The sequence below is a fragment of the Rhinolophus sinicus genome, chromosome 8 (assembly GCF_057876585.1).
Source record: "Rhinolophus sinicus isolate RSI-liver-muscle chromosome 8, RSI-T2T, whole genome shotgun sequence".
In the NCBI taxonomy this organism is placed as follows: Eukaryota; Metazoa; Chordata; class Mammalia; order Chiroptera; family Rhinolophidae; genus Rhinolophus; species Rhinolophus sinicus.
In genome coordinates this window covers 49,371,977-49,391,968 of record NC_142508.1, presented here as the reverse complement: position 1 = coordinate 49,391,968, position 19,992 = coordinate 49,371,977, and the positions used below count along the sequence as shown (strand labels likewise).

The 19,992-nt window shown below is 56.6% G+C and overlaps 1 protein-coding gene across 1 annotated transcript in view; it reads right to left on the bottom strand.

Moving 5' to 3' along the window:
* The window catches only part of GALNS (galactosamine (N-acetyl)-6-sulfatase), a 30,360-nt gene that overhangs the window by 3,772 nt on the left and 6,596 nt on the right, over positions 1 to 19,992 (bottom strand). Inside the window, exons 2-12 of the mRNA XM_019742720.3 lie at positions 18,808 to 18,931; positions 18,047 to 18,121; positions 17,119 to 17,221; positions 14,235 to 14,378; positions 13,054 to 13,120; positions 12,841 to 12,968; positions 12,358 to 12,497; positions 9,627 to 9,730; positions 6,261 to 6,397; positions 5,468 to 5,570; positions 1,314 to 1,435 (exon numbers count right to left, since the gene is read on the bottom strand). Coding sequence (XP_019598279.3) covers positions 1,314 to 1,435; positions 5,468 to 5,570; positions 6,261 to 6,397; positions 9,627 to 9,730; positions 12,358 to 12,497; positions 12,841 to 12,968; positions 13,054 to 13,120; positions 14,235 to 14,378; positions 17,119 to 17,221; positions 18,047 to 18,121; positions 18,808 to 18,931 — 1,247 coding nt within the window. The remainder of the gene's footprint in view (positions 1 to 1,313; positions 1,436 to 5,467; positions 5,571 to 6,260; positions 6,398 to 9,626; positions 9,731 to 12,357; positions 12,498 to 12,840; positions 12,969 to 13,053; positions 13,121 to 14,234; positions 14,379 to 17,118; positions 17,222 to 18,046; positions 18,122 to 18,807; positions 18,932 to 19,992) is intronic.

Sequence of the window (19,992 nt, the reverse complement as noted above, 5' to 3'; positions counted from 1 at the left end):
ATCACTGAGGTGGGGAGGAGAGGGATAAGGTGGGTGGGGCAGGGCGCCCAGGTAGGCCAGGAAGGGGCCTGGGGACCAGAGGACCCCTTCCAGATGGGGCCACCATCCAGCCGCCTCCTGGGAAGAGACAGCTGAGGGGGGCCGGGGCCCCCATCTCTGCCCCACTTGTCCTTCCCTATAAATAAGGTGTCAGGAAGAGCCATGGGACAGGGACAGCAACCGTGACTCTTCAGTCTTCCTGTTTAGGGCCTTGGCTGATGGCTGGACCAGAAGGGCATCCCGCATCCCTGCTGGCCCCAGGCTGCACCAGATCCTGGCAGGTTCCCAGAGGCCTTTTCCCCATTTTCATGGTCCCTCTTTAATCTCTTTGGCCCAGGTTTCCTCCTCCCAAGAGTGACAGGCCCTGCCCCCATTGCCACTGTCTCGGAGCACGTCTGACACTGTCACCCCCAGGTCAGCCCTGCTCCTCAGACCTCCACACCAGTCTGACACTGCCTGCCCTGTGGGCTACACTGTCTACACACAGCCCCCATGCTTCTCAAAGCAGGTCTCAGGCGTATTTTCCCTCTTCCCAGGATTCTGTGGCCAAATGCACTGGGAAGGACTGGCTTCACCAAGTTCAGCAGTTTTTGGGACAAGGCTTCTCACATGGCTGTGTGAGTGCAGGTGGGAGACTCCAGGAGGCGCCACACTCAGCCCTGAACCCTTCTGAATCAGGCGGCTCCAGGATCTTCTTGCCCAGAGCTGTGTCCCCCAGGGAAGCTGGGCCTAAGTCATGTCCCAACCCAGGTCCCCGCCTCCTCTTCTGTAGCCCAGACATGCGGTGTTGCAGGCTTCTGAGGGAGCAGGGGGTGTAGGTGGGTGCCCAAGGGAGCCTCCAGTTGGGGCAATGACCCTGACTGCCACAGCACCCCCAAACAGTGATGACATGACTCTAACGAGGGTACTCTGGGGAGGGCGTGTTCCACACATCTTCGCCCTATGACCTTGAATTTTGGGGGCTGCTGAGGTGGGGAAGTGGTGCTATCCGGCCACATTCACAGCCAGTGAGGGGGAGGGGCAGGATTCGAACCAAGCCCCTTCCACCTTAGCTACCTCATTGTGTCAACCTTCTTGTGGCATCTGCGCATTGCCACTGGGTGGGGGTGCTCAGCGGTCATCTCTGTCCTTATGGAGCCTGCACCCAGGTCCCCAGGTTGGCTCCAGCCATGGAGGCACCAGAGAGATGGGCTAAAGGCCTGGGGCTGCAGGGGCAGGGCGGTGTGCCCTGACTACAGCCTGGCAGTTTCCAGGCCTCCTTGAGCCCCGCTCACCTGAGGGGATACCTCTCCCCTGGGTCTCGTCCCAGATGGAAGACCAGGGGCAGCTTCGTGTGCTCTTCCTGCGTGTGGGTGGTGACTCCTGAGATGTTCTGCCCGGGGCAGAAATCAATGCCCTGCAACAAGAAGCGGGGAGGACGGGTGAGCGCTGTGTGAGTGTGTGAGATCCAGCCACGAGGCTGCCCAGTCCATCCTGAACAAGTCCGAGCGGTCAAGGCCCGAGCAGGCCTGAGGATGGGATCCTACAGGGTGGGGCCTTCCCACCCTCCTGGGCCCCAGAGCTGCTGAGTGGTCATGCCCTGTGTACTATCTCCTAGTTTTTTGGACACCCCCCCCTTGTGTGTGTGTGTGTGTGTGTGTGTGTGTGTGTGTGCCTGAATCTCTTTAAACTATTTGAACCCATTTCACATCTTGACTGCCTCTAACTTCCAGAGCAAAGCTTTTCACCCCCACTCTATCGACATCAATGCATGGTGCTCAACAGTCCTTCAAGACCCTTCACCGGTGAGGAGGGACCTTGGGTCTGAAAGCCAGAAAAACACAAACACAGGAACGGCCCAGAGGGGACCCAGATGCCCAAGTTAACAGGCAGGGACCCTAAAATGACTATGGTTACTATAGTCAAGAAAACAGGAAAAGATAGAGAATGCAGATAATGCCAGGCTCCCCCAAGGCTCAGGTGTGGCCCCCACGGCCCCATGTGCGAGCCCCGCTCAGGCCTCTTCTGCCTCCGGAGTTCTTTACAATGTGGACTCTGATGTGTGTCTAGAACGGGCTCCCTAGATCAGTGTGGGGTCTGAGCTCTGTCCAGGTCCTGGGCAGCCCTGAGGCCTGAAGGCTGCCTCTAGGGCTCCCTGACTTGGGAAAAGGAAACGCTCCCTACCATCCGGGGGGAATCAGATGAGGCCAGGGGGACCCCAGTCTCCAGCTAACACAGGGCAGTGTTGACAGGTCTGGAGAGGTGGCTGTGATCCGTGCCCTGTGAAAGGCTTTCTGTAGGTGTTCGTGCCACCTGACAGGCAAACCATTTCTAACCCCTATGTGTCTGTAATGGACAGCTGGTCAGTGGAGCAGTTAATATTCTGCTTTTCAATAAAGCAGGGAAGTTAGGAGCCCGTGAAATTCCATTTATCTGCACTGAGCAGTCGAGTCCCGAGTCAGGGGCTGTAGTCTAAGTTACTGAAGACGGCCAACAGTGGACACGCAGGGCTTCCAAAGGAGGTGACCCTTTGACCTTCTAGGAGAACTGCCAGAGAACAAATACGAATTTAACAGTGGGAGAGAAACAACCACATTTAGCATAAAAATGCTGAGCGGTTAATGGAGAAGTATCTAAGTCTAGACAGAAGACAAATTATAATTTGGATGCAAATCAAATAAGCTATTTAATTAAGATCCTGCTAATTAGTACAGGATTTTTCTCTTACAACTGTTGTCATGTGAGTCTCACCCTGGGGGCACTGCAGCTGAGCCAGCCCCCACCAGGCACCTTTCCTTCTCCCCTCTTCCCCTGCAGTGGGAGCAGGCACACCTGCAGGTCACAGCAGGCTTTTTGGAGGCTGGGAGGGAGGAGGAGGATGAGCGAGCACTGTGGCTAATGCCCCTGGGATTGAGTCCAGAAGTGCAGGTCACATGGATACATGTACCTCCCTCTGCCCTTTCGCCCATGGCCTCAGGCAGCCCCCATGGTGGGAGGTCGTGGGCGTGTCTGGGACAGTGACCCCAGGTCCGGCAGGGAAAGATGCTCCCTCCTCCCCCTCCTCCTCCCCCTCCTCCCCCTCCTCCCCCTCCTCCTCCCCCTCCTCCCCCTCCTCCCCCTCCTCCCCCTCCTCCTCCTCCTCCTCCTCCTCCTCCTCCTCTAACATCCACCAGTTGTGAGTGGAAGGAAGACCTGGGGCTCAGGCAGGTGGGGCACCACACAGCAGGACCCCAGGACTGGGGAGGGGGTACCCAGAGGGAGTCAGACACCCCAGGACAAGTGTACAGCCAGGTCCACTCACGTGACCCCCAAACCTGGGAACCATAGACTGTCACACACCCAGCTGAGTTGTACCCCAGGCCTCTCCCGGAGCTGGGCTCCATGTGGCCTCTGAACAAAGCTGTCCCTAATGTGTCAACTGCCTGGCAGCGACGGGAGGAGGATCAAAGTCTCCCCTGGTGCTCAGGGGAGCTGTTGATGGCCACGGGGTCCTTTCTTTCTGACTTCACGCACCCCGAGCTTTATTGATCCCTGGGGGGAGAAGGGCCATCAAACAGCAGTGCGGCAGTCCCCGTGGCATTTAAATCAAACTGTGACTGTGCTGAGCTGCCCTGTGGTGAACCCACAGCCGATTCTGTGTCCACCAGCTGCCCTAGGGCCTCCCCTGGTCTCTATACACCCTGGAGAAGGGCGTTTTTTGTGCTTCACCTCCCACGAAGACAGAAGCCATGCAGACTAGACCAGCCCAGGTGCTCTCACAAACAACCCTCAGAAAATGGAAGACATGCGTCCGCTGAACACTGGGTGGGGGCTGGGCAGTGCGGGGAGTACCAGCCGGCTGTTCTGGGGTGGCCTTTCCTGACACATCCTAACCCACCCTAAACATGGTCAAGCCAGGACAGGCTGTGCAGGTACTGGACTTTTTTGGCGCTCTTTCTGGAAAAGCTCTCCCGGTCCTTCTGAGTTCTGGGTGAGTGGAAGCTGGGCTGTGTCTCACTTGGCCCAGGGCTGACAGGCCCCTGCCCCAAAAGGCCCTGAGAGATCACAGGACAGGGAGCTGCAGGGAGGGCTGAGGGGTGGTTCTCAGAACACCAGCCACACCTGCCAGCTGGGCCACCTGGATTCTTAAGCAGCAAACAGTGGGGACCCTAGAGGCCCTGGGCGGTCCCCGTGTGGATGGCAGGGAAAGGGAGAAATGAGGCTACATGGCTGTCCCTAAGGTCCCCACACTGCCAGCCTCTGGGTGCCTTTTGGATGCTGCTACAGCTTCTTAGTCCCTGGGTGTCTAAAAGGGCAAGCCAGGCATGGCCCTGCCAGTTGGGGGATGGGGAGAGGAGGTGGTGGCCATAAGTCAGGAGGGCTGAGTGGGGTCTGAGAAGACCAGGACAAGAGCACAGGCCAGGCCATGTCGCTCACTGAGAGAGAGTTCCAGAAGAGGCCCAATTGGGCGTTGTTGTCACAGAGTCTGAGGGGCCCATAGGATACTCTGGAGCTCAGAAGGCAGAAGAGAAGCAAAGGCTTGCTTGGTCCGTCTGAGCCCGCCCGATGCCTAGCCATGCTTCTGATCACCATCGGGGAAGTTCACAGGCACTGGCCGCGTGGAGGAAGCACACACTGTCCTCGGCTCTGCCCGAGTGCCTGGGGTTCCCGAGGTCGGGCATTGCACAGGTAGCCCCTGGGCCCAGCCCAGGACCAGACCAGTGATCCACTAAGTCTGCAATCTGCATCCCAAGTGGTGCAGAGTGTTCTAGTATTTAGATTTTTCATTAACTTAAATTGCTTTTCCTCCCAATTAAGGCACATTAGCAGGTTTTTCCTATGTCTAAAGACCTAGACGCTGGGAGGGGTGGGGGCTGAGAGACCTGGGAGTGGGGGTGGGGTGTAGGAGGAGGCAGCAGAGAGAAGATGCAGGAAGAGGGAAGGGTAGGCAGGATGGCAGTGGAGAGAAGATGCCCTGAGGGGCAGCAGGAACCTGAGACCATGTGCTAAGCACTCTGGGGTCCAGCACACATGCAGCCTATCACCCATAAGCCCTCGGGGCAGACACCGTGATGCAGACACTATGACAGCCCTTCACAGAGCACTTGGCCAGGCCTCGGAAGGGGAAAATGGGGAGGGGGGGTGTGGGGAGGGGGTTGGGGGAAGGCACCCTGAGTTCCCCTGGGCCCTGAGGCGACTGGCCTGGGTCTGGGTCTGAGCCTGCCCTGAGGCCTCCTTTCCCCAGGCTCTGGGTGGCCTCAGAGAGGGTGGAGCATCCAAGTCCCTGAGGTGCTGTCCTTATAGCTACACCATAGCACCCCAAATCCTCCTTAAGGCAGGAAGCGTGCAACCTGTGAGGCTGACACCACTCGGCGGAAGCCTCCTGCCGACCTCCTCTGCCCAGATGCATCCTTAACGATGAGGTATGGGGGGGGGGCGGTGCAGAGTCCACAGCCCCAAGTCCCCTTACCTGTCTGAACTCCTCCCATGAGTTGGTCCAGGTCCAGAAGTGGGCCTTGTACTGGCCCAGGGTGACCGCCATTAGCGTGTTGCCACGGTAATAGAATATGGGCCTGTTAGGGAGAGAGGGGAAGGCTCAGGTGACTGAAGAGACCCAGGTGCATGGTTCGGGCTGAGATGTTACAGACACGACCATGCTGAAATCACATGGGCACAGGTGCAGAGGTCCCCTAAGCTGCGGGGTGAGCCCACAGTCACCCATCGTTCTTGGCCTTGTGAGGCTAGGTGGGGAGTGAAGCTAGTAGCAGATGGCTGCCAGACAGAGGCTCTGGCCCCACTGAGGGGAAGACAGCGAATGGAGCCTGTGGCCTCAGGCACCTTCCCTCCACAGTAAACAGGCTTTTGTGTCAGGTTTCAAGAGAGAAAAAAATAAGCAATATTGAAAACAAAAACAAAACACAAGCCTGTCTAATCCCTGCCCTAAACCCCGAGATGGGTAGCTGGAGAGAAACTGACTCTGGACACAAAGCATTTTAGTGCAGAGGGGGAAGGTAGGACCTGGCTCCAGAGGTTTGGGGTGGCTGGTGACTCGGGCAGAGGGACATCCCCTTCTCCTTCCCACGGCCAAGACAGAAGGAATGGACCCTGCAGGGAGGATGCATTTTGTATTGGAAGGTCCCAAGGGTCTCGCACCTCCTTTGCCCTGAGCCAGCTGGGTGAGGAAACCTGCTTTGTCAGCCAGTTCCAACTCTGTCACCTGGTGCTGGGGGGATGGGCAGGGGTGCGTGCTGTCTAGAACCAACCTGTCCATCAGCTTGCCCTGCAGCATGGCAGGGAGGAGGTTGAGGCCATCAATCACCCTGTCGCTGGGCGGCTCCAGGCCTGCGAGGGACAGGCTGGTGGTGAAGAGGTCCATGACGCTGCCCAGCTGGTGGCTCACCTGAAATGAACACGGGCAGACACGTACTCAGGATGACCTGCCCTGACCAGAAGGTGGTCAGGGGCCAGGGGCCAGGGCTGTGTGCTCTGCTGCTGCCTGGCTGGGTCTATAGAGGCATGCGGGCTCACATACACATGGCCACGCAGCTGCAACCTGTACAGTGAGTCCATACACGAGAACACGACGTACACACGTGTGTGCACACGCCCGGCCCTCGCCTGGTCCCAGGCCCACCCAACCCCAGGCTCTTCTGGAACTCCGCATGTCCATGAGCATCTGACTGACTGAATGTGACGACCACACAACTCTCCCACCTCAGGGGCTGAGAAGGCAGGACAGGCCCCGTCACCAGGAGTGGCCTCGGGGAGATCAGGGGCTAAGTGGGGATCAAACCAGCTGTCTGACCACAGCACAGGCAGGGCCCCGCCCCATCCCCAGCGCCTTCAAATGGGAACCAGACAGAAGGGAGAAGACGTGCCCTCCCAGGGAGTCACCCGCGGGGTCCCACCTCAGGAGGCCCTCCCTGAAACGACTGTTAAAATGACTGTCATGTCATTTTAACACTGTCACTGTGAATTGCCAAGTCAGGTACAAGTGCAGGTGGAAGAAAGACCCTTGAGACCCAGAGTAACATGGAGAGCAAGGGGAAGAAAGGTGGGATGGGAAGGGAGGGCAGACGGACTGAGCTGGGGGGTGAGGACTGGCTGGCCTTTTCTCCAGAGGCTGCGCCTGCGCACATGAAATGGTCCAACTCCACAGAGCCAGCAGGAGGTGGCCCTTTGGACAGGCCTAAGGAGTTGTGGCTGGGGGCTGCCCACTCGTCTCCTCGGACACACATCTGTTCCCTACACACAGCTCTGCCTTGTCTGGAGCCCCCCCACCCAGTTCCTTCACTCCTGAACTCCGGATCTGGGGGCAAGGGCCTGGTTAATGGGGAGAACCCGGGAGGGCCTGCGGGCAGGTTTGGCAGGGCAAGCATCCTCTTGGGCCACTGCCCAACTTCAGGATTCCCATGCCCCAGGGCACTCTCGCCTCCATTCCTCTACACAAGGAAACTGAGCACACACATCAGGGCCACTTGCATCATGTTTTTGCAGCCCAGGGCACGGGGAGCATGAAGGTCAACGTTTGGTTTAAAGATTCTTTAAAGCAGAGGGGAGGAGAAACATTCCAACGGCTCCCCTCCCTTCTCACTTTTTTTTTTTTTTTTTTAGGACAAAAGAGAGAGAAAAAAAAGAAAGCAATCCAGATACTTTAACCGTCTGGAAAAATAAATAAGGAGAAGAGATTGCGGTGCCAGGTGGGGGTGGTGCGGGAAGGAGCGGATATCTAAAGTCCTCATATCAGCACAGAACAGCTGGGCGCACTCATAGAAGATGCTCTTTTTGAAAAATAGACACTCACGACGTGCACATAATGTCTTTAAGAAAACGCAATTTGTCTGCCATGGGCCCGTGGCAGAAGTCACCAAGGCTGTTATCAGCACTTTCAAGACTTAACTCTGAATCAAAGGCTACAATTAATAAAGTCACCCCGCCAGGCATGAAGGGGAGAGCTAAATATTTGAAACTGGTTGGACAAATGGCAGGGAGTGTTTAAATAAAATCCTCTCCCAGTTATCACAGAGTACAGCCCTGATAGCCCCGCCTAATTCAATTTCAGTGTGTGTCATGGGATGTGGTGGAGAGAAGGCAGCCGCATAGCTCTGTGCAATCTGTTCTTTCTCCTCCAGGGAGCAGGACCCACAGGGGCTGGGAGACAGCAGGCAAAGGGCAGAGGATCCTGAAGTCTGGAGCTTCCCACAGGCAGAGGGGGTGGGGAGAGGGGTCTCCACAGGACCGTCCCAGGAGGGAGAGGCTGTGCGCCTGTGGAGGAGGAAGGTGGGCTCCGTGCTCTATGCCTGGGGGTCTGCCCCAGCTCTGCCACCTGCCAGGTGGTAGGTCCCAACAAGTGACTGCCTCTACTGGGTCTCAGTTTGCTGACATGAGGAATGGGGACGACGATGATGATGATGGTGATGATGACGGTGATAGGCTGAACAAAAACCCCCAGGGACCTCTATGCCCCAATTCTGTGAATACGTTTCCTTACACCGAGAAGGGGAATCAGGCTGTCAATCAGCTGACCTTAAAAGAGGCGGCTCCTGGGTCCCTGGGCAGGCCCACGGTAATCATAGGGTCCTAACACTGGGAGAGGGGCAGGAGGGCCTGAGTCAGGGTGCTGGCCTAGATGGTGGATGGAGGAGCTGAGGGCCAAGAAGCCAGAAAAAGACAAGGAAACGTGTTCTACCCTGGAGCCTCCAGGAGGAACCAGCCCTGTGACACCTGATTCTAGCCCCGGGAGACAGGGCAGGACTTCTGACCTTCAGACATGTGATAACAAACGTGTGGTTCCAGCCCCTCAGTGTGGCGATTGTTTCAGCAGCCACAGGACACTCAGAGGCCCCCACGGCGCTGCTGTGAGGGCTGAGCTGACACCAGTGCTGAGAATAGCATTCTCCGGAGAAGCTCACAAGGGAAGGAAGACCAGCTGAGACAATGAGTGACGCACATGCCTACAAACAGTCGTCTTGACACCCCGAGGGTGTCTGAACCAAGGTGCCCAGCTAGAGAAAACCCCGAGTTCTCAGCCAAGGCAGGAGTAGAGCAAGGGCTCTGAGGAGCATGACACACCGTGCTTAGCCAGAGGACCAGGTCCCCCAGCCCTGCAATCTGCACCTGTGCGCTGCAGACAGACACCAAGCACATGGGCCAGCTGCTGCTATCTCTAGGAAGGTGTCCACAGAGCAGTGGCCTGGGAGACGCACTTTGGAAAAAAAGGTTCTATGACCAAACAAGATTTTAAAAACTCAGCTTGCTCTATGCCCCTTCCAGAAGTTCATGATACTCATTAGCACACTAAAGGCTCTGACAAGTCCTGCAGGAAAGCAACTGTTCTAGTCAGTTACACTCAGGACTGCCACATTAATTAACGACAGATGCCTCCTTGCCCCATGGCAACTACGAACATTCCATGCTATGTCTGTGGGGGGATTTCCAATGCCCAACCCATGTGGCCTTCACCAGCTGCTTCCTCTGGGAGGGGCCCGGTTTGGAGGAGAGCAGTGAGTGTGACTCCAGCGTTTCCTAGGCAAGGCAGAATGAGTAGAGGGAGAAGGCACACGAGGAGACTGAGTCTCCAGACCCCATGATGACCACAGGCCTGGCCACCTGGCCAACCTCTGACTCACCTGGCCTGCAGGGATGCGTCCGGGCCACCACACGATTGCAGGCTCCCTCATTCCACCTTCAAACGTGGTCTGCTTCCCGCACAAAAAGGGGCCATTACTACCGCCTGGGGAGGGAGAGTTGTCACGCATCAGTGGTCTATCCTGAGTCTCCAGGGCCGCACATGCCCTGCTGGGCACTCGCCCACACCTGGCTTCCGACTAGCTATTCAAAGGTGCCGCTGATGAAACACCGAGGCACCAAGACCTTCATGAAGACAAAGGACCAGCCATGAGGTCAGAATGCCTTGAGATGGCTCTGACCCAGGTGAGTGTCCTAGATGCCGTGGTTGTAACACTGTGCCCCTAAGGAAGAGTGACTGCTCAGAAACGGAGAACGCGACCACGCTTGTTGGACAAGGCGCAGATGCTCTTCAAGCAGAGTCATACAGCAGATCCCCATAGCAGGCCGTTGGGATTCCTTGTCACTTTTCAGGTACAGCATTTCTTAAATGTTTGCGTTCACAAGTGTCTCTGCACTTGGGGTTGGAGAGTCAGTCCCTGGGCCTCACGGGGGTGTCCCATCAGGGATGGGAGGAAGACTCATTTCTGACAAGCATCGCTCTGAACAGGTGGTCCCTGCACCACGCTTGAGAGAGTGTCAGAGGGCAGAGCCCCCAACCCTGACTGGTCGCATGTCCTGCTCAATCCCAGAACACAGAGGAAGGTTCCTGAGAACAAACAGGGTGTCTGCTGCTGCAGCATGAGCTGCCCAGGGCTCACCTGAGGCCCCCTGAAAAATGAGGAAAACAAAACAGAGCAGTGTTTTTCTAGCAGGAAGCCACAGCTTGTCCCTGGCACCGGAAGCTGAACTCCACCTCCGAGCATCACTGTAGGCCAGTCTTGAGGGAAGAGCAGCGATGAACACATAGGGACAACATGGGAGGGCAGACAGATTCCGCGTCACGAGTTTGAACGCAGGGACCATGGGGAGACAAGATGCGCCACTCCGAGGATGGTCTCCTCCTGGGCATCAGGGCTCAGGGCGCTAAGGAAGGCCCACTTCCTTTCTCCTTCTATTTCTCAGGCGGCGTGGTGGGTACATGGATTTTCACCATATTGCCATTTGTACCTTATAGGTATGCACAGATGTTTCTGTCCGTATGAACTATTCCACAGTGCAGACACAAAGACTGGGGTGAGTAAGCCCAAGCCCGGCTGGAAGGTTGGTGGTTCCGATGAGGCATGGATGTCAGGGGAAGGCTCTCCTGGGCACCCCATTCGGGGGCCAACAGCGTCACTGATATCCAGCGGGGCCCGGGACCTTTGCTAGGAAGGGTTACCCATTCTCTGTCTGGGACCATCAGCTGTATGAGAGCCTGTGTGAGAACGAAACCCCTCCAGGAGTGGGGCTGGGCCATGGATGGCACCGCATAGCACCCTTGGGGACCTGGACGCTGAATTGCTGGTCCGTTGTCAATAGGATTCCCTCCTGGCTTGGGCCAGCTGTGCTGTTCCTGTCACTTAAGATCCCGAAGCCCCTTCTGCCCCCGGACTACAGGTTCGCCCAGAGCCTCCCCATGCAGGCCTGTCCCCATGGGGTTTCCTGCTGCCTGTGGCCTTCCATCCAGAGCTGTCTGAGTGACTGAGGACCCTGCTGAGGCCCCGGCATTTTTAAGAATTGGATGAAAAGATATGCTACCACTAGGGTGAAACTCTTACAGGATAACGAAACAGCAGGGTACAGCCACCTCACACCACAAGCCGGGAACCAGAGCTTAATGAAGGACCTGGGGTCATGGTCCCCAGGAGGCCCGCAGGCCCAGCTCAGGCACAGAGGCACAGAGTGCGTCTGGGGTGGGTGTGTTCCCCTAGCTGTACCAGGGGCTCTGGGCACCTGCCACAGCCAGCACTGTGAAGACTTGTCCCTTCCCTCCTGGACACCACCCCCCACGAGGCCTTGGTGAGGGAGCTTCGGGAGTAGGGGGTGCCCTCAGCCTGGGCCTGGTTGCCGGGGAGGCTGGGCAGTGCATCTCCTGTATTGTTAGCTCCCGGGGGAGATGGTCATTGCCCTCACCATGAAGGGAGGCTCCCTCATCTCAGAAAAAGGTGCAAATGTGGCTGGGCAGACACGTGACAATGGCCACCGTTAAGTTTAGAATAAAAACGCTGATGGAGAATGTCAGAGCTTTAGAGGGAAAAGCCCAGAAGTGACCTCATTCTGCCCGTGAATGTGCAGGAGGCAGAAGTTACCTGCTTCCAGGGCCGGTCAGTGGCAGAGCTGGGACAGGATGAAGACCCTGGCCGTGGTCTCCCCCCTCCCCCACCGAGCTCTCCCTCCTAACCAGGCACTCCAGGAGAGCCAGAATCACCAAACAAGTTGAGAGAGGGGTGTCAGGCAGTCACTATTTCACACACTGACACATCCCTCCTGTGCCAGGAAAGGCCAAGGTACTCCAGCCTGTAGGGAGGAGAGCACATCATGGAATGTGGGTGCTGCTGGGCAGCCCCTGCCAGTCTTGTGTGTGACCACCCCACAGAGCAGCTCTTGGGTCTCCTCATGTCTGTTCCCACTGGATGGGGCCCCAGGAGGAGAGCCGGTGTCTCCCTCAACTGGATGGGGCCCTGGGCTGAGCCCCCTCCATGCTCTGCCCCAGGAGTGGCTGAGGGGACCCTGAATGAGTCTCAGGAGGCCAGCCTTCCCGAATGGAGCCTTGTTGGAGGATGTGATGATAGGAACACTCTGAACACCTGCCTTGTTTGGGAGCAGAAATGAGAGCAGCGCCATTGTCAGAGGTGAAGAAAACAAACGTGTGCTCTGCGATCCTCAGGTCCTGAAGAAGGCTCAGGATTTTCCCCACACTGTCATCGATCTCCCGGACAGCGTCCCCATACCTATGGGAAAGATGGCCAAGGGCATTGGTGTGATCAAAGAGCAGTTAAATCATAACTTCAGGGATGGACAACAAAACAGACTGGCTAAATTCACAGAAGAGGAGGAGGAAAGTTCAAGTCCCCAGAGTTAATCCGGCACAGAGCTGACCACACCGCTATAGTACTCCTCCTACTAATCCTGGGGTGATGGATAGCTTCAGAGGCACAGATGCTTCAGTCTTGTCCTACAATTGATCATTAACAACACAATGGTACTGAGCACCCTGTCCGTGGAGGTAATCAAGCACAGCTGAATTCCCCCGCCCCCAGGTAAGGGTCTATGTCTCTACGACCAAGGACTCACCGCCCTCGCTGACTGGTGCCCAGGAAAGGCTTTGAAGCATAAACAGGTGCATGTGTGGCGTCGATGGCCCAGTAGAGAAAGAAGGGGCGCTGAGCTGCCTGCTGCCTCTTAATGAAATCCAGGGCTTCCTGAGGAGAAGAACATACCATCTGCCTCTGCCTGAAGGCTGACTTTCCCCCACCGTAAAGCCTGCCCAGCGCAGGCTTCTATTACCTGTAAATAGATCTGGGTTAGGTTGGCTTCTCCAGTCTTCTGGTTAATTGGAAATTCTTCGTAAAATCTGAAAATAATCCGGATCCAGACAGAAATCAGATTTCAGGGCAAGAAAGCCCCATCTCCCTGATTTCAGAGGCAACATCATGGGCCTCATTTAAAACAACGATGGAAATGTTCAATTTATAAACAAATGAAATTGGAAGCTCACACTGCTCCTGAGGGTCCCAGTCTCCTCAAGGACGAAGTGGGGCTAAGACTGGGGGCCACGGTCACCATTTGGGAGAAGGATAAGAAGCAACGTGTAAGGACAGAGAGGGCAGTGAGAGAGGACAACAAGAAGGGGACCCCAATTACTTAGGGCTGGGGTGACGGCTGGTGAGATGGGGTTTCTTTTTGAGGCAGTGGAAATGTTCTGAAACTGGCGATGGCTGCACAATGCAGTGCACGTACGAGAAAGCGATGAACTGTGCACTTCAAAATGGATGCACTGTCTGGGCTGTGAATGCTCTCAATAAAGCTGCTATTAAAAAGGCGACGAGTTGGCTCAGCTTCTTGGTCCATTGATATATAATGAGCTTCAACCCAAAATTAATAGTAATAAAAAAGGAAGAGAAAAAGAAAGATTAAGCCAAACAAAACTCAAGAAAGACCAGGGCCCTGCCTGGCGTGGCCACGCTGCAGGCGCCCTGCTGCCAGGGCATGGACAGGACCAGGGCAATCCTGTGGCTCTTGGGAGGCTCACAAGCAGGGTTCATCCCATCATGTCCTCTGTGATGCTGCTGATTTCCTCAACGCCTAGCAGGCAGCCGACCTGCTAACTTGGTGCAGGCAGATGGCCTCGGAAGCTGGAGCCCAGGATCCGCCAACAGGCTGCAGGGGTCTGAGCCCAGAGGCCGTGTGAATGGTTACTGTGTGAACACACTTTGTTCTGGAAAGCATCTTTGGCTCTCATATTTTCAAAAAAGGTGAGAGACCTCGTAGGTGTGGCTGAAGCGGTGGCCTAGGCCGAGTCCTATAAGGCTCTGGGCAGGGCAATGAGCCGGCAGAGCAGGGCCTGGCCCACTGGGACGCCCGCACTGGTGGGAAGGTGCTCCCAGAACTTCCATCCAGCTCCCGGGCAGCCCCGAGGGCAGGGACTGGGCTCAGCGTCACAGGGTGGGAAGGGAAGGGACCGTTACCTGCCAACCATCTCCCAGTCCCGGTACACGGGGATGTTAGGCCTGGCCCTGTTGTCATAAGGTCCAAAGTGACAGTTGGGGGATCCAAACCACTCATCAAATCCATGCTTCAAGGGGTGGAACTGAGGCCTGTGGCCCAGATGCCTAGAAACAGGAACCCAGGACACTTCAGGGAGCCCCGCAGGGGGACACTCCAAAGTTCTGTGCAGCAACAGCCCATCAGCTTCACAGAACATTTCACGAAACGAGCATCCCTCAGCACCCAAAGTGTGCTAAGCCTGGACACAGCAAGACCTCGCCCTCCAGGAGATGTCAGCACCTGCCACCCTCTCCCAGTGACGCTGCCACGTTACAGCCACGGATCACGGGCTGGGACAACACAAGGACCGGTGCTCACCGACCCAGCGCCCTGGACAGGAAGGGGGATGGGCCTGATAGAAGAAAACATGGCAATGTGCACATAGGCTGACAACTGCCAAGCTGTTTGGAAACTCCGGTGCTCTGCAAGGTCCTGCCATACACTGCGGGTGTCATCTGAAGCCAAGAGAACCTCTTGCCTTGTGCTCCGGCACCCACATGCCCCTTCCCCTTGCAGGCACCTAATGTTGGGTCCTTCAGCCAATGGGGAGTACTGACAGGCTCCCATCCAAATCAGGTTCCAGTGGTCCTTGAGCATGGCCCTGTCCGTTCTTTGGAACGCGGGGCTTACAGAGGTGGTTCTGGAGTGCAGTGGCTCTGGATCTCGGTCCCTGTGGAGTGAGCTGACTCCATCCTGCGAAGTGGATGGGTTCCTTAGGTTTTCATTTGCAGAAAGCCTCTCGCAGCGATGCGGTTTGGAAAGCCGTGTCCCTGGAGCAGAGGGTCCTGTTCCTCTGCTGCACCTGTGCAGGCCCCACCCTGACCGCTCAGAGGCCCTGCAACGGGTCACGCAAAGCCCAGGTTCCCGTGAGCTCACTGTACTGCTCTGCCACTTGATCAGAGAGAATGCAGTGGGGCAGTGCAGGCGCCAGCATCTGAATCTGGGTGACACTAAGTGCATCTCTTGGGGCCTCGGTTCCCCACTGCTCTGCCTCCAGATAGCTGCCTGGTGCCCACCTTGGGCCTTTCTGGTCTCTCTGACAGGTGTGTGAGTGACAGCTCTGCTGTGACTTCTCTCTGTGCTTGTGCTTCCTGTTTTGTGGCTCGTGTCTTCTCTGGGCTGTTGCTACACGCCTAGTCCCTTCTCAACACCTTGTTCCAGCACTGGCTTGTGTGTGACTCTTGTGTACCCATACCCGTCAGCTCAAATGGCCTTTGCTTAACAGAAACACCAGCCAAGGTCCTGCTCATGTGAAACTGTCAATTCAAAATGCTTGTCCCGAAACAGCAGCGGGGCCAGCCCTGCCTGAAGGTGAGCTGGAGCGGCAGGGCGTCGCAGGCTCCTGGGACTCAGGGCAGATGGAGCAGCCTCTCACAGCCCAGGTTCCGTCCACCCCAGGCATTGGTCAGGCTGAGGAAATCCAGGTCCATGGTGCTGGGGCCCAGAGGCAGGACGTCAGGGCAGTCATAGCCATATCAGCCAACACTCCCCACCAGTCCTATGAGGGGACCCCACTGAGACTGGGACCTCCACCTGGCTGAGGAGAAGCTGAGCTCTCTGCCCCACACCCCCAGAGCCTGTCCTTGCTCTAGCCATGGCTGCCATGACCCTGGCGTGTCCACTGGTACTGTGTCCACCTCTCTGATTCCATGCAGAGCTGCTTCTCTGGGCCCTGCCCTCCTCCTCCTCCTCCTCCTGCACCAGTGTCCACCTCTGTCCTCATGGAGACATGCTCCCATTCCAGCTCTGGCTGCCCCAAGTCAAGGACTATGAATGGGAGGCTGCCAGACCCAGGGCAGAGCTGCCAGGCTGGGCACAGAGAGCTCTGATCTTCGGGTACTCTTCCTGCTTCTGGTGCAGCCCTGACACGGCTCTGGCAGGCCTTACAGCCAGCCTCTGTCCGTCTCCCTGGGCCTTCCCAGCTCTGCTCGGGACCATGCAGGCAAGGAGGGCTCTCTTGGTTCAATGTGTCCCCACCAGCTCTGTTCTGCAGCCACCCCCCCCTCTGAGCCCATCTGCTTGGCAGGTGCCTCCCAACTTGTCTCTCCTGGTTTCTGTGCATGGAGCAGCAGTTCCCAAGGGGTGCAGAGAAGGCACTCATCCTTGAGAAAGCAGTGCCAGTGAGTGCCAGAGGGGCTAAGGGCACAGGGGTCATGGCACGTGGAAGGAAAGACAATTAGAGCTGGAAAATCATGGAAGGCTTCCTTTAGGAAGTAGGCTTGCTGCTCTCCCAGGGCCCCAACACTCAGGAAAGGAAAGAGGACGCTGACCTTTACACCAACCCTCCAGGGCTGTGCACTTGGACGACCCCAGGGAGTAAGAGACAGAAACTGCTTAACATGCTTAAAACAGCAGAAACAGCACGCACAGTAATGTGAGCTTCTACAGTCACGATCATTTGAGCCCAATGACTCCACACAGCATGACCATCCTGTACTTCCTGTTTCTTCATTTCACCCCCAGACAAAGCCCTTGTGCTTGCTGACAAAGTGTCATCCGCGATGGCACTAATGTGGCTCCTTTGTGATGCTGCAGCAGCAGGCAGCACAGGCAGAAGAATGGAGAGACGGGCAGGGGCTGGGACGTGCGATATACAAGGAGAACGATGGGCTCTAAGACGATGCCCCAGCCGCAAACAGGAGGTCCCACCAGCACGGCCATGCCGGATTTTAAAGGAATGCTTCAGACACCTACGGATCTGGAATTCAAAGACTCTACTCCCCACCCAAGAAGTTTTCCCCATGTGGAAGTGTTTAGCAATGACTCTGTGCCGATGTGCCCGGCCAGACGAGTGTCAGGACTCACCACTTGCCCACGATCTTGCTGACGTAGCCGGCCCCCTTCAGCAGCTCAGGCAGGAGTTGCTCGGTGTCTGGGATGCCGCCCACGATCTCCTGGGGCGTGTAGGCTAGAAGGACATTGCATTGCGTGAACTACTCACACACGGGGCAGGCTGTGCCGCAGAAGGTAACAGATTTGAACACTGGCCCTTCAGGGTCAATGGGCAAAGCCCTGGTGAAGAGCTGGCATTGCCACACACTTTTGGGGTCTTCCAGGCACCTGCCCTCTGCTGGTCTGCCTGGGGGGGTGTCTCTGGAACATGTCGTCTGTTACTATGAGGGTCCCACTCACACCAGGTTCCCTGGTGCTTTCTATTAGGTTGGTGCAAAAGTAATTATGGTTTAACAGGTTAAAAATAATTGCAAAAACCGCAATTACTTTTGCACTACCCTAATATACTCCCTTTCTCTGACTGCAGTTCCCTGCTGACCTCACAGCAACTGGCTCCCTCAGGTCTCTTTGTGGGCATATAGCTCACCCACACAAATGGGCAGCAGCTCCTTGGGGTGGGGGGAAGGGGCATACCCAACTCGCCAGGCCGTGCTGGGCAGTCCCAGGACAGGACACAGCAGGGAAGGAGCAGTGATCAGTGCCTGTGGCCTTGGTGTCCTCCTCAAAGCCGGAGGTGGGAGGGCGCCGAGCTGTGCCCTGAACCCCTGAGACCACGCACTAAACTCACCATCCTCTCTACTTGCCTAAAATGCATTGTTTTTGATGGAAGCACTGTATCAAAATGGCATGTTATAAACCAAATAAGGCCCTTGACCTTGAGGAACGAGAGCCACACTGGAGAAGGAAGGTCACATGTAAGGATGAGTGACAAATGCCCCTCCTTTGCCCTCTCTGGTCCTCGGCCTCCCAAGCCTGCAGCACAGCCCACATGCACACATACCATTCCGGGCCTGCCCGTTGGTGGTGTAGAAGCCATTGCGGATGGGCAGACGTCCAGTGAGCAGGGCCGCCCTTGCTGCATGGAGGAGAAAAAACAGAAACACCGTGAAAATGCGTCATATATCAGGCCCCGCCAGCTTCCTAAACCTGGGTGGGCAGACTGCCCCTGTACTGACTGACTCAGAGATGTGTCACTGGGGAGCGCTGGCCAGGCCCCGCAGCTCAGCATCATCCAGCCCCCCACTCGCTCTTCCTGGCTCCCAGGACAGCAGCCAAGATGTGGGGCTCACCCGGCCCCTCATGCACCCCCGCACCCAGCATTCCTTCTCTTTAAGACCAGCATTTATGCAGGAGTCCCTTAGCAGCAGTGATTCTCATGGGGGTGGGGAGTGGGGGGCTGCCTCACACCTGCAACCCCGACACCCACCCTCATGGCTGAGAACCACTTCCCAGCCAAGTGCTTCTGAACCAGCTACAGCACTCAGTGCCTGGAAATCAGAGCCACCACATGCAGCAACTTTGGCCTCAGGTCCTTACAGGGGAGAAGCCCATGGCAGCTTGATGGCCCTGCGCCCCATACAGCACAGAGCCAGGGACCCAATGTGCCCGGCAGCCGACAGAAAGGCCGCACAGTCCTGCCCACCTTCCTGGCCCTCAGCGGAAACATGAAGCTTAGGCCTCCGTCAGGGCTGCCTGCTCCCCGTGCCCCTGCTCCCCACCCCCTCCCTACTCCCTGGTGGCCAAGGGCCAGCCCTGACTTACATGGTGAGCACAGCGGGTTGGCTGTGTAGAAGTTCGGGAAAAGCATGCCCTCCGCGGCCATCCGGTCCAAATTCGGGGTCTCTCTGGAAGGTTCTCCGTATACTCCTAGGTCACCCCACCCCATCTGCAGGAAAGAGCATGGAGAGGTAGTTTAAACCTCCTTCCATCTTGGGGGCCCGTGCCACAGAGCTCCTTCTTGACCCAGCCCTGGCTTGGACACGGGGAGTGTGGGCAGTGGCTGGGCTTCGAGGACCAATTAGTGGAGACGTCGTGTGCTCACCGCCACCCTGGCCTTACATAGAGAAGCCCTCATAAGTCTGCTGTGCAGACTGAGACTTAACAGCAAGTGAAAGGATCCCCACAAAGCTAAATGGAGCGTGGCCATGTGACCCAGCTGTTCAATTCCTGAAACGGATGCCATACAAAACTACCCGCATGTCCACAGCAGCGTGGGCGACGATGGCCCAAAGGGAAGACCCCAGAATCCATCAAGTTGATCAGTGGATAAACACAACATGGTCTACCCACCCAGCACTGGGTTGAACAGCAGCCCCTAAAATTTATGTCGACGCAGAACCTGGGAATGTCACCTTATTTGGAAATGCAGTTGTAATTAGCTAAGATGAGGTCATTCCGTAGTAGCCTGGGCCCTAATCCAGTGACTGGTATCCTTCTAAGAGGAGGAGACACACAGACACATGGGAGAGAGGCTTTGAGACGAGGGAGGCAGAGACTGGCTTGATGCATCTACAAGCCAAGGACACCTGAAGCCTCCTGGGAGATGGAGGGGAGGCAGGGAGGGTCCTCCCTCTAATTCTCAGGAGGAACCAGCTCTGCTGACACCTTGGTTTCAGACTCTGGCATCCAGAGCTGGGAGAGAAAATATTTCTATTGTTTTAAGGCACCAAATTTGTGGTAATTTGCTATGCTCCAGGAAACTAATACACACATGATAGAATATTACCACAACCTGGATGAACTGTGACAAGGTCCTTCCAAGCTGGACCTTAGATGTTCTCAGCATGAGACCCCAGGTCGTCACTTCCACAGTGACTAACTGCCGTCCCCTCTTCTGCTGAACAAGGGGTGGGGGCAGAAAAGGGCTCCAGCTGTGGAGCAGGGCCCAGCGAGCCAAGGTTGCTCCAGCCCCTGGGACCCATGCTGCGGCTCCTTACGAGTCAGACC